We start from the raw sequence: 26,073 nt of genomic DNA, 5'->3' as shown, positions 1-26,073 counted from the left end.
AGTAAATGTTACAGGGATGAAGCAACTGGAGGACATCACATTGTTAGCTTAGGAAGAATGAGAGAGAGGTTTAAAGAGATAGTGATCATAAGTATAAATTAAAGAAAGATGGAGGAATTAATTGCAATGGAAGAGAACTTGAAAGGATAGTGATGAGATGGCATTACATACCTGTCCAAGCATTTTAGAGATATCAAAACAGTAGCTTTAATTATCAGATTTTAGTTTAGCAAAAATGATTTACTTAAACTTTACTGCACTCTTTTTTTTTCCCTCTAGGTCCAAAAGGAAAACAGCTTGAGGGAGCAGAGTGTCCTCTTCATGTTGTCCATCCAGCCACTGGTGAGGAATTTGCTTTGGGTTGTGGTGTTTGCAGAAATGCTCACACATTCTAAGTATGCAGCAGAGATGCTCCTTCGCATTTTCCAGCCTTTTAATCTTTTCAGTTTCTGAACTGAAGTCAGTAAATTGGATTGGCGCACTATTATTTGAATGAAAGAACAACATGCTGTGCACAGAAAAGAACTTTATTTTTGTGCACATACTTATTGCTGTAAATGACTCGAGTTTTTCAAAAGGCTTTAAACTTGTGAAGTGTTTGCATGCTGCCGTTACAATCCTCGGCTGTAAGGCATCACACACCTACACGGTACCTTGACAGAAGATGCTTTTTCTAAAAGCGATTGAGATGTATGGACAAGGACAGCTTCCAAATTACAAATTGAAGAATTGCTACAAGTACACAGAGTACGACTTTTGGGTAACCCTGTACAGTATTCTTGAAAATTGTAACCACGTCAAGGGTTGAGAGTATATTCTTGTTCATTTGATAGACTGTTGAGGATGTTTTAGGGCTTGTTGTCTATGAATATCATAATGTATATATGGTATCAGTGTTAGGTGTATTACAAAGTTGCTACGTTACACTGCAATTTTCATTTAAACTTCTAAGGGTTATGTTTGAGCCTGAAATTTTAATGAAGTGCAATACTGGGTGTGCCTCCTATCTTGCAGCTGTACACATATGGAATGTATATGTCAATAAAACCGCTGTACATTTTTATACAGTGCAAAGTGTTGTGTGAATGGGAACTCATTCAGTCACAAAATGTGAGTGTATATATAAGCTTTGTGAAATGGGCAACAATACCATTTGAGTTCTAGTAAGAAACAGGAGTTAAATCATTATTTTGAAAGAGTGCTTTGCGTGAATAGTGTGTTCACATCTGCGAAGCAAGGCCAACAAACCGTGAATAATTGCTTTCATGTTCCGGGGGCAGTAAAATTTTTCTGTCCAACAGTAAATCGGAGCATATACCTTTGCACAGTTGTCTCAAAGCAACCTCTATCTCTGCTAAGGAAAAATATCAGGCTCGGTCTGTTTGTCATCTAAGTTTCAAAAGTTTTTTTTAATTGCAGTGATTGGAATTGCCATGTATGCTGTAAACTTACCATATACAAGTAGGACTTTTGCTTAGACAAAACATGTTTATTAAAGTACTGAACAGTGCATCTCAATGTGCCTTCGTTATCTTTATGCACATTACAATGACAAAGTAGGTATTTCTCCAAACAAATTATTCATGTTCTTTTTGGCAGGACGGAAGTTTTGGTAATTTACAAATCTCTGCGTTGGCTAACACCAGTGCAAATTACAAGTCCTGAAATTTGCTGTAATAATGACCAACAGCTCATGTAAAATGCATCCTTCCTATTTAGTGGATTATTGTTTCTGCTTTTTCCAAGCATTGGTGATGTCTAATTTCAATGCATTTGCAGTGTGGAGCACTTGCATATTTTCAAACATGAAATAAAACTAAAAGTGCCGAATTTCTTAGCAGCCATATTTACAACATCCTTAGTTGTGGTCAAATGAAGTCAAGCCAACATATAGTTAAATAATCCTGCATAAAAAGAAGAAACCACTTTGTATCTGAAGGATTACTCAACTGAGAAACCTAAAATTTGATCCTGAAACTGGGATTTAAATTGTACTGCAGATGAGTCCTGGGCTGGGGAAAGCCTTAAAATGCGCATTTGAATAAAACATTAAATATTGTATGACTGAAGAGTTTCTCAAATGTATTATGAAATGGGAGAAATTATTTTATAATTATGTCTAAAATTTGAGTATACAACATTTGAAAGTTATTTGTTCAAGTGAGGGACTGTGCTTCTGCAAGTGAGGAATAATGGCAAAAGATTTGCTCATACATGGTTAAAAATCTCTCAGCACCTGGTTATAGTCCATCAGGTTATTTGGAAGTACTAGCTTTTAGAGCACTGCTCCTTCATGTGGTTGTGGAGTGTAAGATCATAAGACACAGAATTTATAGCAAAAGATTACAGTGTCATCAAACTGAAATGATATATTTAACAAACTTGGATTGTTAAGTCTTCCATCTTTTAGAATGTGTTGCAGCTTCCAGTTCATTAATATGCAAATTCCAGGGCCACTTTTAAGTCACCTTCTCGAGATAACTTAAGGATTTACAAGAAAAGGTGACATCTCAGCTCAGACAATGCATTAATGGGTGAGGTCAGAGTCTGTCTGTATCCCAATCTTGAGTCAGTCTGGTTCTATTTCAAAAGTGGAATTTACAAAATATTACACATACTGATTGACTGCCTGCAGATTGTGCAACGTTCAAGCTAAATAGAATGTATCTGCAAATACATGGTAAGAGCTTGTTAATACTGCACAGTATGTGCATTGTTTAATACAGCCATTTTCAACAGGGGCCATCTGGCTCCCCCTTAGGGGCCCTGGCACATTTGAAGGGGGCTACAGACTGAAAACTGTGACAAGGGGGAGCCCCAAGGGTTCATGGGGCTGAACCGATGAAATACCCAAGGTGCTGCTGCACACAGAGGTGAGGTGGCTATCCAAGGGAAACTGTCTTCAACGTTTTGTTACAGTCTGGGACACCATAGCTTCCTTCATGACTGACTGAAGAGCATGGAGGAAGACTCATTGATGCTAAGGCGGACATATTTTATCGAGCTGATATCTTTCAGGAACTTAATTTGTTAGACAGACCCTTACAGGGCAATAACAGTAACATTGTAGATTGTGAGGGAACCATCGTTTCTTTCCTTAAATTCTGTTGGCACAATGTGGAAAGTCGAGAATTTTTGCAATTTCCAAACCTGAAGACAATCGCAGAGACACTGAAGGACGATGACCTGACAGTTTGTGAAACATCTAAAGCAGATACACAAGGATATGCAAAAAAGAATTGATGACTTGTTAAACCTCGGTATCCCTGACTGGATTTTGAGTCTATTTGAAGTACAAGCCATCCAAGTTGAGGCAGAAATTCAAGAGAGATTGATTGATCTTCAGAGTGACTTAACTACATATTGTCAGTTCAGTCAGTTTCAAAAAGATTTTTGGATCAAGAGTGATCTGTCGATTAAATTTACAGCACTGGGAATAAGCCCAAATATTTTTTAATTGCTTTTCCCTCAACGTATTTGGTTGAGAGTGGATTCTGCTAAGTCATTTCCTTGACTAAATCCAGGAACAGAATTGATATTGCAACAAGAGTGACCTCCAACTGTCATTGTCTAATTTAGAGCCAAATATCATGAAACTTGCAGAAAAGCACCAAGCTCAAGGACCGTATTTGGCTTGATAGATGTTTAATTTCATACAGTCTTTTTTGTCCACTATATCAGAATGTTCAAGTTTTCTTGGTGTTCAATAATAAATGATTTTCTGTCTATCTGTTTGTGTTGTATTCCTGTTTGAAAAGAGAGCCCTGGAACTTGAGAAGAACTCCGAGGGGGGGTTTGAGGGGAGGGTGGGGGGGGGAGGAGGAGGAGGGAGTGCATGTCCAAAGAACATTTGAGAATTACTGGTTTAATAACACACTGTAAGTTAAACACATCTATTATTTAAAATCTATCTCCCAAATTGGTAAAATGGGTCAAGGAACAGTTACAGATAAGCAATGGGCCAGTGCTCTGGATAGTATGTTAATCATATTCTTCAGCTTTTTGTCCACTGTGCTCTAAACAGCCAAAAAAAAAATGTAAACTCTGTGTGCTTGGCTAATGGTTGAATTAGTATTCTGGTTAACATTGTGAATTTATTTCAACCCAAGTGTAATGTTCTAGGTTGTTTAGGTCAAATTTCAGTGTCACTTAAATGGAGAAAATGTACTGGTAATACTGTGCAGTAATTTATTGAATATTAAGTTGATATATACTCTTTAAAATCTCCAATTTTGCATTCGGTAATATCAGTCCACAAGTCGGCTTAGCATTTATCAACTGTTTTGTATCACTAACTGGAAAAAAAACTCAGGATTGCCTAAATCTATATTCATTTTTGGTTCAGCATTGTCTTGGGATGGAAGAATATCTCATGATTTATGATACTTCCTCAAGCCTACGACATTTTTTTTTTGCAAATTGTTATTCTACAAATTTGACCCCGGAACTCCCATTAGATCCTGTTCGGTTTCTCTGGTATATTTCACCCAATATCAACTGCTCAAGAAATTTATGGTGCAAATTACATCTGGCACAAATAAGTTTTTTGCACAAGCCATTTTCCTTTCAATTGCTAAACACTTGGGTTGGAGTAGTTTCAATAACTCTTTTAGACTTCTAGGTATAAAATACTAACTTTATTCTATTTACAGTTATAGGAACACTCCATACAGTTATTTTCCTTGCTTCTTCTCTTATGCTCACAGTCTGAGAATCTCTGTCAGTTCCTTCTATGACAGCAGACTATTTCAGTTAAGTTTGTGGGACATTAACTATTATCTGACATTATATATAAAATATTATTTAAATTGGTCACTCCCTAAATTGAGATATTCAGCATTGCTAATGTTGCAGCCTTTGCGATGGTTCTTAAAATGAAATGTTTTTTCAGGGCACAAAGGAACAAATCAAGTTTTTAAGACACTTTTTAATATTAACTACACAGGAAACTACTAAGTGGTTCTGCACTGTTTAATTGAATGGAAATTAATTGAAATTGGCAAGCTCCCAGTTCGTTGTCTAGTGTTCATTTAAAAGACTTCTTTGAGAATCAAATTTCAACTGTTAATAAAACTGCAATAGCTTATGACTCTTGCCTTAATGGCACGACCGTATACTTAAACAAAACGAACATAGTCATAGAGATGTACAGCATTGCATTCTAAAACATTGCCCAATTGTGCAGGGTCATGGAAGATTTTACATTTGCTGATATGCAAATAGATTGAAGGGAAATTTTAATTTAAAAAATTCAGTTCCCTATCAGCATGAAATTATAGAATCATCCTTGTATTGTCATATTTATTGAAGTAGGAAAGTAATTGTTTATATTTAAAATAGCTGTTCAGTTGAATATTGGACATACTTTGAGCTGTTGCATAAAATCATCTATTATTTCTTGGTGTTATTCAGATTACGTTCGCATATGACTCAAATTAACAATGCACACTGTTTAATTGCAAACAAAAAGGCTAAAATTTGTTAATAAGACTCCATTTGGTATTTGCAGAGTATCAGTAGCTGTGCTAGATGATATGTGGTTACAGGCAAAATATCTGATAAAGGCCAAAGTCGGCGGTTGTTCAACTTCAGATTCTGGAACTGCAACCATTTTGAAAGCTTTTAACATTGAATTGTTGAGCTATTTCATTTTGTGACCAAAGTGTAGAAAATTATTAACATTGGTAGCAAGTTAGGTCTCAACTGTTATTTCTAGCAGATAATCAACATACTGTAAATCCTTAGTACAACTGACCAGAAAACGCAAGTGGTGTCAGAAAACTTAGAGCAGTTTGGAAAATCTATGCTTAGACATTGGTCACAGTGCCAAAATCTGCTGGTTTTTTAAAACTGTCTGTCACAGAGTCATGGAAATGTAATACGATACAAGAAAGATAATTGATCTAATAATTGAATTTCTAGTCAATTTGCTCATAAGAGAACCAAAATAGGGGAAAACCTACACTCCTTGATTAATTTACTTGTTACAAACCGCGTCACAAAGATATATTTGAATGAGTGACCACCACTCAGTCTTTGTGAAACTGAAGTCTAATCTTCATTGAGGGCACTCATGCTGTGTAGTACTACCAGTTTAAGGTTAGGTTTCCTACACTGTGGAAACAGGCCCTTTGGCCCAACAAGTCCATACTGACTCTCCAAAGCATAACCCATCCAGAACCAGTTCCCTACACTTACCCTGACTAATGCACCTAACACTATGGGCAATTTAGCATGGGCAGTTCACCGAACCTGCACATCTTTGGACTGTGGGAGAAAACTGGAGCACCCGGAGGAAACCCACACAGACACTGGGAGAATGTGCAAACCCAATAAAGACAGTTGCCCAAGGCAGGAATTGAACTTGGGTCCCTGGTTGGAATAGATTCATAACTAATGGCACCTACAAGGTTTCAAGGCCAGCAGCAGAATTGTATTCAATGAAAATCTGTAATCTTATGGTGTGCTATTTCCTTCATTCTGTCATTAGCAATCAAGTCAGAGCCTTATTCTTCACTCAATAAGCAGTGTAGGGGGCACTCCAGGAACAAAACTAAACAAAGTCTTCATTGAGATGCCAACCTACTAAATCTACAACATAGGAACTATATGCATGCTAAGCAGCAGAACGTAAATGCACTCATACTAAATGAATCAACTTAAAGCTCTGCAATTTTACCACATCCAATGATGAGTGGTGATGCACTATTAAACTACTACTGGAAGAGAAGGCTCCATTAACATCCCTGAGTCAATGATGGGGTAGCCCAGTACATCAGTGCAAAAGATGAGGCTGAAGTATTCACAACCATCTTCAGTCTGAAGTGCCAAGTGGATGATTCAATTCTGCCTCCAATTGAGGTCCTCGGCTAATTCAATTTATTATCAAAATTGTTGAATGAACTTGATGCGAAAGGCTATGGGCCGGGACAACATCCTGACTGAAGTCTTTTTCTAAAACTAGCTGCATTCCTACGCAAGCTGTTCCAATACAACCTCACCACTGGCAACTACTGCATGATGCACAAAATTGTCGAGGTAAGTCTTGTCTACATAAAGCAGATCATTGAAAGAGTACAGAATACAAGTTTCCTGCACCTAACCAGAGTTTCCTTTGCATTTGTCCTCTTCAGAAAGGTTATGAAAATGACCTGTGTGCTAATACTTATAACTAGCATAGAGAAAGCAAATAAACTTGTCTTAATTGATATTTAAACCATGGATGTATCAATAACTCAGAAACCATCAATTTTATTGGGCCTTGGGCTCCAATCGTTATGTTCTAAAACACAATTTAAAAAGTCTCCATCAATGTCTTCACATTTAATTAGTTTGATCTGGATAATGTATTCCAGAAGGAATCAAGTACAGGTCTTTCGTAGTGATATTTAATTGCTTAAGAAGCTCCTAAATATATAATTTGATGAAAGTCTTTGTGAATTTTCAGTGATGTTGAAGTTAAATGACTATATAATTATTGAAATGATGACTGGCATAACTGGGAGACCTTCAAAAATTTTTGTTGCACTCCACTAGTCAGTACTTATTTTTTTAAGATTGAGAAAGGCTGCAGAACATTCTGTCCTCTTTGAAACTCCTTGAACAGTAGTAATATTGAATCGTTAATTTGACAGGTCATAGAGAAGTTTGACACTCTGAACAATATTGATATCCACTGCACCACCAATCTTGGTGTCGTCTGCAAACTTACCAACTATACCTCCTATATTCACATCTAAATCATTTATATAAATGACAAAAAGAGTAGACCCAGCACCAATCCTTGTGGCACACTACTGATCACAGGATTCATTATGAAAAGCAACCTTCCACCACCACCCTCTGTCTCCTACCTTTTGAGCCAATTTTGTATCATAATGGCTGGCTTTCCCTGCATTCCGTGTGATCTATCCTTGCTAACCAGTCTACCATACGGAACCTTATTGAACGCCTTACTGAAGTCCATTTAAACAACATCTACTGCTGTGCTTTTGTCAATCATCTTAATCACTTCAAAAAATTCAAAGTTAATGAGGCATGATTTTCCCCACAAAGCCATGTTGACTGGCCTAACCAGTACAAGCCTTTCCAAATACAATAAATCCTGTTCCTTGGAATCCCCTCCAAGGGGAAGGACCAAACCTGAATTCTGAACGGAATGTACTTCTCTGCAGTGTGCATCTGTTCAGTTTTTGTTTGATACCCTGTTTTTTTAAATCTCTTTTGGGACCAATATTTCCTCACTTGAGGGATTGGGAAGCAACATATTTAAACTCAGAACCAGCACTATAGTCCAACTTTAATGAGGTACTTTATTCAAGAGTATTTTTGTTCACTCCAGTGCGATGATGTCATCTATGCTGCTTCTTGCTACTGGCCAGAATTGGGGGGAAAAACATCACCAGTTTTACTTTAAATTTCCATCCTTCTCTCATTATCTCTTGGCCTACCTCTGATTCTTCCCTTCCTTGACTTCTCTTCCTGTTTCTGGAGATAGATTATCCACTTATAGCCATCACAAGCCCCTCTCCCCCCACCCCCCACCACATGCCCAAATTTATCTTGACCTTTTCTCATCTGCTTCTGAAAGGAAACCCATTTCATTCTCCTGGTTTCTTTTGTCACTGCATCTATTCAGAGATTCCACTTTCCAGGATGTGGTAAGATCATTTGTTCACTGTTTGATCTCCAGGATGAAAACTTTCTGCAACCACTGTATTGTCACAGCTTCATGATCAAAAAAGGTTGAAGCTGGATCTAGCTACTATCTTACTGAAATTACATTCTTAAAGTGTTACTTGGAATGTTTATATAGTTAAAGACAATAGTGTAGTCCCTCACTCATTATGAACAGTGATTCAACGGTAGTAAGGTGCACTCCTTTTTTTACCAGTTTTTTAAAAAATTGTTCAAGGGATGGCAGTGGCACTCACTTGGCCAGCAATTATTGTCCATTCTTACTTGCTCTGGAGAAAGTGGTGGTGATCTAGCGTTTGAACAGCTGCCATCCTTGAGGTATAGGGACACCTATAGCAGGGGTGGATTCCTAGGTTTTAACACAGTGAGGGAACAGTATAGTTCCAACTCAGGATGTTGTATTACTGCAGCTGGTGGTGTCCCCACTTACTTGCTACCCTTAACCTTCTAGGTAGTTTGGAAGGTACTGTTAATTGAGTCTTGGTGTCTCACTGCAATGTATCTTGTAGACCACTGCCATTGTGCATTGGTGGTAAAGTGAGTGAACATTCAATCATTGGATAGGGTCTCAAATTTCCTCAAGTATTTTTGGAGCTACACGCATCTAGGCTAGCAGAGAGAATTTCAGCACACTGCTGACTTGTGCCTTGTAGATGAATAGGCATTGGTGGGACAGGAAATGAATCGCTCAATACAGAATTCTTAACATCTGACCTGCTGTCATAGCCACATTAATAATATTACTGCTCCGGTTCAGTTTCTGATCAATAGCAACTCGTTTTTGGCAATGATAATGCAATTAAACGTTAAGAAGCAATGGTTGGCATGTCTCTTCTTGGAGATGGCCAATGCCTGGCATTTGTGTAGTGCGAATATCACTTACCAGTCCAAACCTAGTTATGTCCAGATCTTGCTACATTTGAACTTGGACAGCTTCAGTGAATGAGCGAGTAGTGGGAAATGGTGCTCATGTAATCATTAGCAAACATCCACATTTCTAAAGTGGTTGAAGATGCTTGGATATGAGATTATGAGCTGAGATGGATATTAAAATACCTCATTTGTGAAAAAGTCAGTGCTGATAAGAAGTCTTCTCTGAATCAACAGCTTCTCCCTTCTCTTGGTGAACCCTGAAAATCTGTCCCTCTCAGGAGAAGAATGAAGATTGCTCAAAAAGTATATTGTGGCACAGAAAATAACACCTACAAGTATTTGGTACTTTTCCAGGTGTGGCACATTGACAACGGCGTTTAGACTGTCAAATGGTGAAAGCAGAGAAACCTGCTGTATTGCTATCTGCTACCAAGCTCAGCTTAGGTCTTCCTCACTTTGGAATTAGGCAAAAGCAGCAGTAAAGCCAGCTCCTTCACTCTCATCAAACTTCTTAGAATAACTGTAGCTGGAAAGTGCAACTCTACAAGTGACTGACTGGAAGTTGTTGTAAAATATTTCTATGGTACAAGGAAGACAAGCAATGAATTGGCAGATCACAGGTGAAGTACTTGCAATGAAAAAAATTCTTTAGCCATTAAAGGACGCTGCCATATTTAGATATAGAAAGACGTTAACTCTAATAGCATTAGCAACTTAGTGATGTGGAAGACTTACTACTTGAGTAACTAAAGTCAACTTTTGAAGCTTAAATAATGTAAATTGGTAAAGTAAACTGTATAATTTCAGAAGGAATGTAAATATCTCAGTACATATAAACATGTCCAATACAAGTCAAAAGTTCATTAAGCCAAATTAACAGTGCACATTTGTTGTGGATCACATTCTAAACCTTGAGCCAATGTAAAAAAGTTGCAACTTTAGTTGGGAATTGAAGCTGAATGCTAGATCATTAGAACCCAGCAAAGTGTACAATTAAATTGTTCTGAAATCCACTATTTTCAGTCGTCCATCATTCACTCTACACTATTGGTTACAACAGCATTCCTCTTCTTCCCTTTTCTGACCCAAAGCTCAGAAGTTGGACCGAAGAGTCTGTTTCTGTGCTGTACATCTCTATGAAATGGTGTATTTAACCAGCACATTTTAAAGTAATTCTATGAATTGTAATCCCAGTCACAAATAGAGCTCCACTTGATGGAGTTAATCATTCTGGGATGTGTGATATCTAAAGCCTTAGCTACTGTTTTCTGGGATTCTATTTCACAAGTGGGGAGGGGATGGAATAACTTGGTTAATAATTGTAAACAATGTTGTTGTTATACCTTGTTCTGCAGCTCTGATGCAGAATTGTTTTCTACTGTATACTATTGCACAAGGGAAAGAACAAAAATATTAAATAGCATTAACTTTGTACACAGTAAGATACAAAAGGATTGATATACAAAAATAGTGCCAAAGCTTACATTTCAACAGTTGTTTTCCTTCTGCACATGTTGCTAAGCACCTGTTGATTTCGATGGCAGAGGTATTTCTTCATAGGTTATTTTAACATAGGGTTTTTTAATTGGCAAGTACCAATACTCAAAATTGAAATAAAGATAAAAGGTTTTCTCCAGTACAACCTTATTGACTATTTCTAACAGACTTAGTATCAGTTCCTTCACTGAATGTGGTGGTCTAAAAGGAAAATAAAAGGAAGTAATTTCTTTTCCTAAAGTCTTGTTACATTGCAACCCAAATATGGTTGTGTCATTTCCAAGATAGGTTGGCTCACCACTGTAAAGAAATATTCTAGTATAGTTAGTTTGTATAGGGCTCTTAAAGACAGCACCTAATTCAAACAGAGTCTGGTAGGTTCTCAGAACAAATGCTGAACAATCGTAAGATTTGAACCACACTGTAGCGTTTGGAGAAGGATCAGTTTGAACAGTCCATGTCTCATAATATATACCAGTTCTGTTATCCTCCTTCACCCACTGGGCTAGTTTGTTGAATATGTCACCTAAAGACAAACAAATAAGAATTATATGATACTAAAACAAGCTACTTAATAATTGAGAGTGCTGACAAAACAGTAGATCTGCAGCATCTGTAGAGAGAACACAAAGGTTCATTGGACTCAATATTAACTTTGTTTTTCTCTCCACAGATGCTGCCAGACCTACTGTCTTTCTACAATACTTTGTTTTTGATTCAGATTTCCAGCATCCTCAATTCATTGTTTATTTTATTTAATGATCTGTGAATGCCAGAGAGAAATCTAAATCAAAAAAAGGTTTAATAGGGTATGAAATTACAAGATCAGAGTTTAAACAAATAATAGGATACATGATTTACTCAAATAATCAAGCAAATAATTTGGTGTAAAGTTGGTCATTTTCCACAGGATTCCTATAGCTGAGTGCCAAACAGAATTGTACATATGTAATCTTGCTGCGGTGTACTATCACTGGTACAGCTGATTCTTCAAGTATTCAATATACAGAAATAGAATTACCAATTTAAAGTTGAGCATTAGTGTCTACTGTAAAATGCAGATGTATCAGTAATAGCTTTGCAGAGGCTACATGCTAAGCTTCAGTGACAACTGATTTTAACACCACGTGCATAATACCATTTTATCAAGTTTCTGCATTATCAGTGCCCTGCTGCTACTCTATTGGTGTTCTCAATATTCGACAAGCCACAGACAACAGAAAAATCGCAGACTGGCCCATTGTCAGCAGCTTAATTTAGAGCGTAAAGCTCCAACTTAGTACACAATGTTCTCAACAATCAATCAATCTTTCCAAGTGATTTCAAGTAGCATCCACAGAATCAAAAATTAACTCCTCTTGCAAATGCCCAAATCTCATTTGAAGAATGGTGGAAGTGCCAAAAGTATAAGATTCTTGCCATAATCCAGCTGTGCCTTTCAGGTCTCGTCCAGGCACCACATCTGTGTCTCTTCTCACAAGAAAACAAGGAGAAAGTGAGGAGATTGGATGCTGAAAATGTGTTGCTGGAAAAGCGCAGCAGGTCAGGCAGCATCGAAGGAGCAGGAGAATCGACGTTTCGGGCATGAGCCCTGAAGAAGGGCTCATGCCCGAAACGTCGATTCTCCTGCTCCTTGGATGCTGCCTGACCTGCTGCGCTTTTCCAGCAACACATTGTCTAGTTTTCTTGTGAGCTGAAAATCAGTTTTGTCACAAAGTCTATTTACATTGTTGGAGCCTCCACAAAATTCAAAGAATGAGGAAAGAACCTGAATTTCATACACTTCTGGGTTAAATTCCCTTCATTTACTATTCCTCAATACCAGCAGAAATTGGTAGCAAAATGTGGAGTTCAGTATGAATGTCAATGAACTGGACACTTCACAATATGCATTCTGCCATGGTGTGTCACAGAAGTGTCTGTTTCAAATTGCACTTTTGCCCTAACAGATTTAACTCAACATCTCATTTCGAGAGAGTTCAACTGTTGGATCCTGCAGTTTCAACTGAATTATGTAGTTATTTTACGTACTGAGACACTTTCTTGTTCTTAAATTGCTTTTACCTTGCACATTCATTTTACCTTTACCACTGAACTTCCACTAAATTACATCCTTTAATCATGTTAATTCTTTTAGCTGTAGGTTAATTACAGTAACCATGTGAACAGCCAATTGCTATTTGTATATTACAGTTTGCTAGTCAACAAACTTACCAGTTATTTCAGATACTTTTACCAAAGAACCATTTTCTTTCCAGTGTAAATCATCTATTCCCTCATAGAAACAGGCTGCTCCCTGATTGCACCAGAAAGGAGCTTCAATTCCAGGTCGAAGATGTGGGAAGGTGCAATTCCCAAGCTGAAAGAGTTCATACCACTCCATTGTATAGTTTTTGCCTGTCAGCATGCTCCGGAAACCAATTGCATCATGCATGATATGCTGCAAAAAAAATTACCCATCACTAATGTGAATCTCAAATATTAATTGCCTGTACTCTTACCTATTTTGAACATTCCCTTGATAGCTTATTTAAAAGTATATTATGAAAAGTCATCTGGGATGGGAATTCTGCAGAAAACTAATTTATTTGTGGTTGCAAATTAGAACACTAATTCAAAATGATAAAGAAAGGCTATACCACAAAGTAGGAATGAACATTCCATTCAAGTGCTTGTTACATGTCCTACATTAGTCAGAGCTTATACCTCATTAAGCATATCATAACGTTACAAAATAAAAATCAAAAAGAACTGTGGATGCTGTAAATCAGACAAAAAAAAGAAACTACTGGAAAAGCTTATCAGTTCTGGCAGCTGTGGAGAGAAATCATAGTTAATGACTCTAGTCGAATGAGCCTTCCTCAGAATTTCTAAGGAAGACTCAATCAACCAGACATGTTAACTCGGATTTCACTCCACAGATGCTCCAGACCTGCTGAGCTTTTCCAGCAATATCTATTTTTGTCTCATAACATTACAACTTCAAATTTTAAAAACGTATGAAGGGGTTAATCTGCACCTCATTTTGCCCTCCAGTTTCTCAGCTCATTTTTGTCATTTATTTAAAGTTTGTGGATAAAGTGTTACAAAAACAAAAAGGCCCATCCGCAGCTGTGATTCAACAGGGTGGCTATTATCAATTACAACAGCAGAAATCACCTTGGACAGGTGACCAAAGCTCTATTACAAATTGTAAGATGGATAACCATCAGTTAAACCACAAGTATGTCTCCACCATACTCTCCTTAACACTTCGCATACACACCAATGACACTGACCGTTTGAATAAAGAAATAATTTGGGAAATACCATGTTTAAAAGTTGCAGCCTATATTCCTGCCATGATTATGTTTTTTCTTGTAATTTGTGGGAACTAAAAATAATAAGTGTTTAGACAGATACTGGAGTAATAGTGAATATGTTTTGCAGATTTCACCAAGTACAATCGAATGACTTATTGTCATTCAGCTCACCGACGGTAGTGCAGGAGTAATATAGTAATCTGACCATTTTTGGATGATAATGTATTGCCATAATCGTATTGGAATGACAAGATAAAAGTTGTCCTTGATCTGACAACTAAAAATCTGTACTACATTACCCTGTGGAATCATGTGGACTATATCTGTTAGGTCAGTACAAAAGAAAACCACTCAATTTATTTTCTTTATTAAAAACTAAAAATTATGTAAATACTCACAAAATGTCCAAGTAGATCTCCGTATTTGAACTCCCAGACAGGGGTCTGAAGCCGATAAACCTCGATAATGTCCTGATCTTTCATCTGAGGAATCTCCCCATCAGGAGAGCCTGTAGGGCAGAATGGGTACATGGGCTGGCAGAAAGGATCAGGCTTAGGTCGATGATCAAATCGTCTGAAAGGTCAACAAGCAACTGAGTACAGCACTAAACCTCAGGCCAAAAACAGAAAGTTGTGCAAAGTGAAATCATTTCACAAGTTTATGCAAGATCAATTTAGGGACTCGTTTGGACAGTAGTACTGTCCCTACCCCCGGACCAAGGGACCTGTGTTCAAGTCCCACCTGCTCCAGAGGTATATAATAACATCTCTGAACAAGGTGATTAGAAAAATAGGTTAAATTTCAAAAAATAGAATAATTTAGGGGCTGTTGCAGCACTGGTCCTCTGAGCCAGGATGCCTAGGTTCAAGTCCCAACTGCTCCAGAGATTTGTCATAACACCTCTGAACATGTTGATTAGAAAATATCGAGTACAATCGTAAGGGAAAATATTGAAAAGTCCACACTCGTAATTTAACAGGAAGCAGCAGCTGATGCTCACCCTACATGGAGAATCTCATGACCTAAATAAGGTTGCCAACTCTCCAAAATAGTCTTGGAGATCCTACAAATCTCTCTGACATTGTTGTGAGCAAAAAGAAGGTATGAAAACTCATTTGTTTGCAATTTATTACTAAAAACATTACTGGAGATTGGAAGAGGTGAGCTATGTGATGATGTGACGGTTGAAAACAATTCATGTGACAATACCTTCAAAAATAAGTATAAATTTGGCAAGCCTCTGTCTGAGTAATTCGTTGAGAACCAATAGGCTTTTAAGTCTTATAAAACCCTTGGAGCAACTTGAATTGGATGTGAATCCTAGGCAGTAGCAGCAGTTGTTCCTTGTCCTATTTAAGTTATTCCTTTCTCTTCTGTCTGAGTTTCCCTCTTGTCTCAGGAAAACACAATCGAAATGGATTTTTCCTTGAAAGTGTCACTGGACTATGCAATATACTAAACATGTGGAAAACAACAACAACTTGCATTTACATCGTGCCTTTTACACAATGAAACCGGCCTAAGAGACTTCATTGGAGCATTATAAAACAAAATGTGACAGAGCCACAGAGATATCAAGATAATGCAAAGCTTAGTCAAAGAGGCGTATGGAGGATATTTCAAAACTTAAGGTCTGCACAATTGATGGAACAACTAACAATGGTGCAGCAATTAAAGCTGGGATTGCACAACAGCCAGAATTACTGCAGCACATCTCCAATTTCAATCGTCCCATTATTGGTGACATGTCTTCAAATTGGGGCGGCCCGGTGACTCAGTTGTTAGCATGCTGCCTCACAACGCCAGGGTCCCAGGTTTGATTCCAGCCTCGGGCGACCGTGTGAAGTTTGCACGTTCTCCCAGTGTCTGCGTGGGTTTCCTCTGGGTGCTCCGGTTTCCTCCCACAGTCCAGAGATGTGCAGGTTAGGTGAATTGGCTCTGCTAAATTGCCCATTAAGTGCATCAGTCAGAGGGAAATGGTCTGGGTGGGTTACTCTTTGGAGGGTCGGTGTGGACTTATTGGGCCGAAAGGCATGTTTCCACACTGTAAGGAATCTAATCTAATCTACTGAATGCCCAAGCTCTGGAAAGCTCTCCTGACAGGTTTGAAATAGAAACAAGCAGGTATCTCACCACTTTGTGGCTGGAAGAAATTACAGAGATGGAAAGGGATGACACCATGGAGGGATTTGAAAACCTGGGTAAATACTTTAAAATCAACAAATTGCTTGTCCCATCGCCACTGTGGGTCAGTGAGCAAGGGGGCAATAGGGCAACAGATCTTTGTGTGGTCAGACGTGGGTACCAGAGTTTGGAGGACCTTACATTTACACAGGATACAATGCAGGAGGATGCTGGAATAAAAAAAATTCCTGGAAAGGCTCAGCAGGTCTGACAGCATCTCTAGAGAGAAATCAGATTCATCGTTTCAGATTCAGTGACCCTCAGGGTGCTGAGATCGTCACTGTGGGGACCAAGGCAGGAGTTAAAGAGGTGGGATGTGGTGATGGAATGAATGGAAGCTCAAAACTTATCTCAGAACCAAATGACACAATTATTGTCTCTTCCTGACCACAGTCTATTCACAATCAATAGCAAAAGAATAGAGTAGACAAAGGAATTTTGTCCATTTGAACAGTTACTGTTTCTTCAGAAGCAAAGACTTAGTAAAAATACCATTACAAAGCATACTGGTAAATAAACTATTACCATTACATCTGGTGTTTCTTGATAAGATTGGACACACCAGACAAAAAAAAACAAATTGTATGATAATATACCTACACTCTGGGATAATGTTACATTTTAAATTGTGACTTTTACATTGCACTTTGTGCCAGTCACACCAATTCACCTTCACCACAATCTCGATTTTGTTTCCAGCAGTGCACCTAGTCAGCTCTCATTTAAGTTAAATCTTTCCTCTTTAAATGGAAATAAACGGTTGCGTTGTAAAGTCAAGGTACTGCAGCTGCTGGAATTCTGAAATTAACAGTAAACATGAGTACTCAGACCAGGCAAAATGAGCGACCTCAAATCACCCGTATTCCTCTCTCCCTTGGATGCTGCCAGTATTTCCTATTGACACTTCCTAGTGCTATCTCAGTATTCTCTCTTTCCTACTTCAGGACGGCCCTTAAGACCGACCAAGCATTTTACCAGCTGTTCCAAACCTCAAGTACTGTTTGACAAAACGCCTGGGTGCTTTCCAGTTGAACTGACACTAAATAATACCCTTTCTATCACGAAAATAAAAAAAAGTTAGAGTTTCATAATTCAAGTTGCAGCACTATTGCTTCGTCAAAAGTACAGGTTACACGAAAGAAGCAATGACAGTACTTTTACTAGCGTTTAATTTCCCAAACCTGAACCTCATTTTCAATGCATTTCTACTGCCCTGGGGGGGGTATCACTTCCGCATTCTGCTGATACCGTGGGGCTGTACCGACCTGTACGGCACTGGCCATGTCTGTTCTCTCCGTCCCCCGGCTGCAGCGCTCGGGGTGTGTTGCAAAGCCAGCCAAATCCAGGCCAAACTCCACAAATTGATTGCCATCCTCCAAAGGCCGGAGTTCAGCTAACCCGGTCCAAAACACACTCACTCACCGCAGCCTTGCACAGAATGATGCTGGTTCCTGTTTCCTAGTCACATGAATCACTCGAGGTTTGTCCCCGAGACTTGCTGTACAGAATCTGAACTGTCTGTGCAGCAGTATCCGCCTTGGTAAACAGAGAGCTACATATCCATGAAGCAGCAGCGATTCGGAAGCTAGTGCCTCCAAATAAACCTGTTAGACTATAAGCTGGTGTTGTGTGATTTTTAACTTTGTCCACCCCAGTGCAACACCGGCAGCTCCAAATCATGACCTAATTTTCAGATTTAAAACAAATGAACAACTGCAAATGTGAAACGAACGTGGAAAGACAATAGGTTCTACTGCTCTTTTCGTTCAAATGACCATTTCTATTTGCTCCTTTATATTCAATATACTTACAATGTGCCTTTTTGCTTCTGAATTTCATTCTTGAATATATGGAGGCCTCGAATATTACTTGATGGGCTGCGGGTGTTTTTCTGAGGTTTGCGTTCCCTCTGCAAGACTCCTTGTCACCTTCTAAACCCAGGACCATTCCTGTCAAGAAGGACAAGGGCAGAAGATAATGGGACCACCACCACCACCTGCAAATTCCCCTCCAAGCCATATACCCTCCTGAATTGGAGATGTATCAATTGTTTCTTCACTGCTGTGGGATCAAAATGCTGAAGCTCTGTAGCTATTCCTACATCCTTGGAACTGCAGCAGTTCAGGAGGGCAGCTTCATTATCCCACCATCCTCCCTGATGCCTGCAACCCCCCCGTCCCCCCGCCGCTACATCTCCAGGTCAGATAGGGATGGGTACTAAATGTTGGTCCAGCCAGAGGCACCCACAAACCACGTTTGAACAAAAGGGAAAGCATTAAATGTAATGTAAGAGAACAGAAACAGTGGCACAGTAAATGACACTAAAATTATAAAAATGTTTGCTAAGGTAGACCTTGAGAAAATGCTTCCAAGTAGAGGCCAGGAGCATAATATTACCAATAAACACCCCAATCCAACTCAGGAAAAACTTCTCAAATCTAAGTGAGAGTGTAGTTGAGGTGAATAGAAGAAATATTTTGAGGAAGACTAGAAAGATCCATGATAGAGAAAAGAATTTCAGGGCCTGTTGACATATTAATAAAGTAAACTGGGAGAAGGCCTGCACACCTTGGAGCCTAAGCACCACCATTGGTCAGATGGGCCAAATAGCCTGTCCATGTGGAGTGAGATTCTATGCAATTTTATGAGATAGTGGAGTGTTTCTCTGGTGCAGATAGAATAATTTGTACTAAATTATAATGAGTCAATATAAAAATAGATAGGATGGAGTCTTAATACATTACAATTGTCAATTGTACAACTCAGAAATATGTACAATGGCTAAATTTTGGGACTGGTAAAAATTTGTACAATAAGCTAAAATACTGAAAGTACTCGGTAGAGATATGGGCAACAATGTTATTTCTGTATATTAGCCAATGTATTTACAAATTATAAATGGAGGATGACAAATAATAGCGCAATATTCTGATTAGTGTAAGAGCTGAGCCAACCATGGCAAATCCCATTTATCTACCCAGGTTTTCTCAGGCCAGACTTCCCTTGCTGGGCTCTCCCTGAAGCCTTTACCACATCAAACCAGATAGATTTCAACACAGTGGAGCAGAAACAAAGCCACTGTGCCCTAGCCAATCCCCCCAAAATGAGGCCAAATGAACTAGAATGCTCTTTAAGGGCAACAACATGTAACTTGATTGAAACCTCCATGGCATTTTTCATGTATTACAGTTTTTCTATTTCTTTTAAATGCCGAGGGCAAGATTTTACTGAACCATGTTGACTTAAGAGGCCTTTAGAAATGGCAATGGGGATCCCATTCCAGGATTCCTGATCACTCTTAACCAAGTCTTAACTATGCTCTGAGAAGGCCTGAAGCCCCACAGTTGTATCAAGCTGCTATCAAATCCTGAAGGAATAAAAGCAGACAGACTACCCAACATCAACACACGCACTGGATACAGCAATGGCAAACCCAACTTTATTGACCCTGTAAATCTCTCCCTACCAGCATCTGGGGCTTTGCCAAAATTGGGAAAGCTGTCCCATAGATAAGTAACAGCTTGACCTAGTCATACTTCTAGTATCAGATATACAGACAATTTCCCAGGCACCTCCATCACTGGCTATGTTCTGTCCAACTGACAGAACAGACTCATCAGAGGTGACAATACACAGGTATACAGCAGAATTATCTAGGAAATCCTCTAGAGACCATATGAAGTTTCATACCATCATATTGGCAAGGAAACCTCCTGATTATAATCTACCTCCCCCACTTCAGACCCTCAACTAAAGAATCACCTTCAGTATTGAACACTAATTGGAAGAGACATAAACGCAAGGGCATAAAGTGTATCCTAGGTAGGGGATTCCAATGTCCATATTTGATCATGTTCAAATGTGACTTGCCTGGGTCTTATTAAGAAGCCTTGCCTGAGTGTCTAACAACTATTAAATTATGTTTATTATTACATTGTACCTGGTCAGGTGACAGAAATAGGGTGTGAGCAGAACACCAAGAAGAACTCTGAGAGACATCAGAGAGGAAGAATCCCTCACAGGAAGACAGAAGAAGGCAAACCAGACAAAGGACTGCTGTAATTAACCAGAAACTACACTGAGGTAAAAGTGAAATTCTTTTTCCATCTGCTGTATACCTCTGTATTGTTCCCATCTGCTGTATACCTGTTTTGTTCAGTCCATCTGTGCCAGAAGCCTCGAATTATTCGGCTATTGGAAGCCATTGCTGCTGCTGAATCTTTACATCAAGTTTTCAACCCTTTCAGCTCAGAAAAAAAAACTTCAAACAATCCAAGCCTACAACAACACAGAATCATCTACAGAAGTCTGTTAATATCGATGCCTCCTTTAATTTATGTATCTGTATTTGAACCGAATAACTGTATAACTTTTGTTATGGACCAGAAAAAACCCTCTTCAAATATATCAAGGAGATAGCCTAGACCCGATTTTTTTTTTAAGATAAGTGTAACATGCTGTAATTCAATTAGGTACACTACTCTGCCTTAAACAAAACGCACTTTATTCTTATTATACAGTTAAAATGCAAACAAAAAAAAAAGAATTGGTATAACTTTAGTTCTGTTAAGTTGTCCAATAGAGTTATAGTATATTTAACTACTATAAATAGCAACTGTTCCAATGTAGTAACAGTCCATAAACACACCCTTGGCAAATGCAAATTCAGTATAATAGATGATCTCACATGTAATGTTTCTCCAGAAGAAAAGAACATAAGGAGAAAATTCTGGCAGAGAGAGACAGAACTCCAGCTTTTTGCTATAACAGAGAGAGATGAAGCCACTTCCACAGCTAACTTCAAAACCCCAACAACTGCAGAAAATTAAACTAAAACTCTGGTTCTGTGGGAATCTGACTCCACCTATTCAGACTGTTTCCGTTGTTCCAACTTTTAAAAAAACCCAAGGCCTCACAAGCTGTTTACTTTATTGGCTTGGAACAGACCACTCAGCACATCTATCTCAACCTCTCTTCATAAAAAAAAAGGACAAAACACACCTCTTAAAGCCATAGTATCATCACACTTTGCTTTCAGCTGTGTAATGAATTTTCTTGTTTAAGACTAAAGCTTTGCTGTTGGTTTCTTTTAAATTGGAAGAGTCAAAAATTAAAAGGAGACTAAATGAGCTCTACAAATTCACATTCACACAAACTCTGCATAGATACATGGTGTGGTTGCGAGAATTAGTATCATTCAGTGTTCAGAATTATAGCAATCACAAAATTATTGCGTCCAGTATCATCATTTCTTTAATTTGAACACTAACAAATGCAAATTATAGGACTGCGTAACACGTTTGCTTCAGTCAATGGTATATTAAAGAGATATTTCGGCTTAACATTCAAGTCACACTCAACCTGGATATGGAAATTCCCAGGATGTCTCATTCATCCTTTTGAATTTAAAGCCTACTGAGCTGGTTTATTTAATTATATGGTTTTATAACAGAGATGAGAATGGCCTCTCAATTTTGTCACAAATGAGATCTTCCAACAGATATCACCCAGTACTATTTTGGAAATACTTTTGAGAGGTTTAATCACTTGGCTATTTTTATGCTACAATAATTGATCTTGGATGACTATGGGATTTATGAATCTTCTGTAATTCTTAGCGTGCTGGACCAGAAGTAAAGTACAAATCTGATTCGCAACTCTAATTTTAGCGATTTACACTTGAAATTAAGATATAGATCCTATTTTCTGAATACTAAGACCACTAACAATATTACTTTTTTGAAGAATTGGAATTTACAATGTTAAGGACTAGTGTTGCTCTTAGCTATTGAAAATGTTTCAAATTTCCATTTTAATTGGTGAATAAACTCCTTCTTCTGATTTTTGAAGAATTTTGCCAGTGGCCAGAGTACATTGCGTGTTCATCAAATTTATTATAAAATCAAAGCTTTTTTTTTACAATTTATGTATAAAGGAGGGTGGTAATTTTGATAAATATTATTGTCCTTACATAAAGATTTTCAAAAGACAAATAAAAAATGTTTCCATTGTTGTCTGATTAAAACAGACATTTAAAGTGAAGGTGACATTTTAGGAGAACACACATTAATTAAGGCACCTTTGCAAAGACTCTAATTGAGAAAAATTAAAAAGCTGTGGTATTGCATCTGTCTTTGTTTCATGTTTTGTCAATATTTGTGTTTCCACTTAGAGTCATAGAGATGTACAGCACAGAAATAGACCCTTCGGTCCAACTTGTCCATGCCAACCAGATATCCTAAACTAATCTAGTCCCATTTGCCAGCACTTGGCCCATGTCCCTTTGAACCCTTCCTATTGATGTACCCATCCAGATGTTTTTTAAATGCTGTAATTGTCTCAGCCTCCATCACTTCCTCTGGCAGCGCATTCCATACACGCACCACCCTCTGTATGAAAATGTTGCCCCTTCGGTTCCTTTTATATCTTTCCCCTCTCACCCTAAACCAATGCCCTCTAGCTCTGGATTCACCCACCCCAGGGAAAGGGCCTTGTCTATTCATCCTATCCATGCCCCTCATGATATTATAAACCTCTGTAAGGCCACCCTTCAACCTCTGATACTCCAGGGAAGACAGGCCCAGCCTATTTAGCCTCTCCCTCTAGCTCTTCTTGGCATCATTCTGCTGCTTGAAATCAGTCTCAACCTACATAAGTAAAATTTAAATATCATCAGCTTTGGGAATGAAAATCCAACAGCCTTTAATTAAATGTTAGTCTTTGTCCATCAGCAAGTTAAAATTTGACCAGCACATGAATCAGATCAAATTTCAGTACTCCATCAAGCTGATTTGTGGAAATAACAGATTTTACTAGGGCAATGCAAATACAGCAGACCCCTTGCATAGGTTTTGAAAATATTAATTGAATAAATCTGAGTACTATCTCTGTAGGCTGCTTAATAGTAGCAAAGTTCTGTCAAAATATAAAAGGATCCTTTCTGGATGGTGCAATTACCATAAGGTTCCTATTAAGCAGAATGGAAAAGTTATTGTTACAATAGTATTTGACTCAGTGTTGAATGTGGGTAAAGCTAATCAGAAGATTTTCTGTGCCCTTTCTTATTGACAAAGTCCAGTAATTATTTATTTTAAATACCATTGTGTCTTTGGTGATGCAACAATTAAACTATCTAAACTTAAAAAAAGGTTTTCCGCTCGGAACAGTGTACCTACTGGAGGACAAGTATCTGGAACAAAGTGTGGTTTATATCAATCACATTTAAAATATAGAGATAAAATATTGCCAGAAATCAGCACGCCCAATTTAAAACAAAACTGGGAAATGCTTACAATATAGTACCAGCTGGCCCCATGAAAACATTTTACACCGAGATAGCTCCTTCCATGTAACACAATACTCCAAAACATTTTACAGAAAAATACCAAGCTCTGTTTTTGCATAAATAGTTGAACTTACTTCTTTCTAATTTCTCTTTTCACTTCTTTTGTTCAAGTGTAAACAATTGAGAAGCAGAATACCATTTTTGAATCATCATTGTTTTAAAATGACTCCATCTAGTGGTGGATACAATGGTCACCAGCTGTTACCTCCCAATTTTATGGTGCAATTTTAGACAACACAAAACGTTTTAGAAAAGTGCTGTAAGTAAAAATCTGAATTACCTAATCTCTTTTTCTCAGATTGTGCATTTTCATTGTGTGAGCTAGCATTCAGGTCATCAGTAAAAGAGCACCACTGTAGTAAAAATAAACTAGAATTTTTATTTTGTTTGTAAATTGAGGTTCAGATTATTGCATGAGCCAGAAAATTGTGCATTTATACCCCACCTCCAGAGATATTACACAAAAATGTAGGCTGACACACATATGCAGTAATGAGGAAGGGCTGAATTGTCAGAGATGCCATCTTTCAGAGGTATTGTTAAACTGAGGGTCTGTCGGGTCTTTAAGTTGAAATTAAAAGGTCCCATGACACTTTTGCAAAGACCATCAGGAAAATTATCCCTGATGTCCTGGCAATTTTTTATTTGCTTCCTAAAACTCAGTCTAAAACTGTTACTTCTCTTACTGGGCTTGTTAAATACTACGCCCACCGCCCAAAAAAACTTCTCCTAAATGCCTTTGAAGAATTCTGTACCTTTTGTGTCTTTTACATTAAGAACAATGTGATGTGAAGTGTTTGACATTTAAATATATATTAATTTTTTAAGTTTCTTTGAAGTAGTGGTATCTATTTTTATTGTTTCTGAGGAGGTTCAATTACAAAATTATAAGTATTTATGTAGCCATGGCGATTTGTTTTATGAAACAGTGTGAGACAGATTTTGTAAAGAGTAACACTGGAAGAGTTTTATGAGCAATTAATTCTTTAATTAGGAAAGCACACAAAAATAAAAACATTAAGTAGGAAGAAAACACAAGTACAGACAGGAGATGAAGTATTTTATATCTGTAACATGCTTAAAGCAAAAGCAGAATGTTAAATAGTGAAATGAGTTCAACATAGGACGATCAGAACAACTTATCTTTAAAATGTGAAAGTTCAAGAGAGATGAAATATAGCTATAACACTGGCAGTACTCGAGCAATATAGAAAATTATGCCAGCTACGTCCTATCCACAAATATTGGACAAATCCAACCCAATCAAATTAATGCCCAATCCATTCTCAATTGTCAGCAAAATGATTGAAAGTATCATTGATACCGCTATCAACTGGTACTTGCTCAGCAATAACCAGATCACTGATGCCCAGTTTGAGTTCTGAAAGAGCCACACAGCTCTTAACCTTATTATAGCTATGGTCAAAACATGGACAAAAGAGCTGAAGTTGGGTAAGAGTGACTGCCTTTGACATTCAGACAGCACTTGATTAATTGTAACATAAGGGTTCCAAGCAAAAGTGTTGACAAAGGGTAAAGACCTGCATTGGTTGGGGTCACATCAAACATAAAGGATAGCAGATTAAAAAACAGGACCTCAGAGGTTGTAACCTCTGAATTGCTCTGGTATTATATGCTGGTGATTATAGGAACAGGTCGATAGAACAGATCAATGTGCTGGAGCAGAAGGAGGGCTTTAGATGTCTGGATCACTGGGAAGGTAGGGCCTGTCCAAGCCTGATGAATTGTATCCAAACCACAACGGTGCCATCATCCTTCCGGTGAGTGTTGCTGGTGCGGTGTTGGTGGGGGTTTAAACTAATTTGTCAGCTGGATGGGATAGTGGAGACAGCGTTGAGTGTCATGCACAGGGAAGCATACACCACAGACTAAGTCATTGCGGAACTAACGTGATTTTCAACTGATGACACAAGGGGTCATGGCAAGACTAGATGACATTTATTTTAATGCAGGGAGTACTATGAGGAAGGCAGCTGAGTTGATGTTGTTGATTAGTATATGGGAAGTGATAACATTGCCAGAATGGAGACGTGGCTGACAGAGTGGCAGACTGGCAACAATATTGAAAAGAAAATTGCTGGGAATCAAGGTAAGCCAGGCAGCATTCATGGATAGAGAGCACGCTAACATTTCGAATCTAGATAACTCTTCAAC

The 26,073-nt window shown here is 38.2% G+C and overlaps 2 protein-coding genes across 18 annotated transcripts in view; one reads left to right on the top strand and one right to left on the bottom strand.

Annotated features, from left to right (window-relative positions):
* mycbp2 (MYC binding protein 2) overlaps positions 1-1,518 on the top strand; it is a 199,675-nt gene extending 198,157 nt beyond the window's left edge. For all 14 annotated transcript variants that reach the window (XM_043691414.1, XM_043691407.1, XM_043691412.1 and 11 more), the window contains one exon: positions 280-1,518. In XM_043691414.1, the coding sequence (XP_043547349.1) occupies positions 280-395 (116 nt within the window). In that variant the 3' untranslated portion in view covers positions 396-1,518. The remainder of the gene's footprint in view (positions 1-279) is intronic.
* Positions 1,519-8,027: 6,509 nt separating this feature from the next.
* cln5 (CLN5 intracellular trafficking protein) lies at positions 8,028-18,132 on the bottom strand. 4 transcript variants are annotated; one of them, XM_043691402.1, is made up of 4 exons: positions 17,976-18,132; positions 14,768-14,942; positions 13,282-13,507; positions 8,028-11,593 (listed from the first exon to the last, which is right to left on the bottom strand). In XM_043691402.1, exons 2-4 carry the CDS (start codon positions 14,897-14,899, stop codon positions 11,088-11,090), a joined length of 864 nt encoding a protein of 287 aa, XP_043547337.1. In that variant the 5' UTR covers positions 14,900-14,942; positions 17,976-18,132; the 3' UTR covers positions 8,028-11,087. The 4 variants fall into 4 exon arrangements, with proteins under 4 accessions (XP_043547337.1, XP_043547336.1, XP_043547339.1 ...); XM_043691401.1 differs by lacking the exon at positions 17,976-18,132 and adding an exon at positions 17,819-17,969; XM_043691404.1 differs by lacking the exon at positions 17,976-18,132 and adding an exon at positions 17,819-17,924 and having other exon boundaries at positions 14,768-14,877.
* Between the last annotated feature and the right edge of the window lie 7,941 nt (positions 18,133-26,073).

Source organism: Chiloscyllium plagiosum, chromosome 6, assembly GCF_004010195.1.
Source record: "Chiloscyllium plagiosum isolate BGI_BamShark_2017 chromosome 6, ASM401019v2, whole genome shotgun sequence".
Taxonomy (NCBI): Eukaryota; Metazoa; Chordata; class Chondrichthyes; order Orectolobiformes; family Hemiscylliidae; genus Chiloscyllium; species Chiloscyllium plagiosum.
The sequence above is the reverse complement of the archived record's forward strand: the minus strand, read 5'-3'. Positions and strand labels throughout refer to the sequence as shown.

Coding starts and splice junctions, on each gene's coding strand:
- cln5 (XM_043691401.1), bottom strand. CDS start 17,925: ATGGCAATCAATTTGTGGAGTTTGGCCTGGATTTGGCTGGCTTTGCAA. Junction 13,508..14,767: donor GAGATCTACTTGGACATTTT/GTGAGTATTTAC, acceptor TTTTTTTTGCAG/CATATCATGCATGATGCAAT. Junction 11,594..13,281: donor AAAAGTATCTGAAATAACTG/GTAAGTTTGTTG, acceptor GTTTGTCTTTAG/GTGACATATTCAACAAACTA.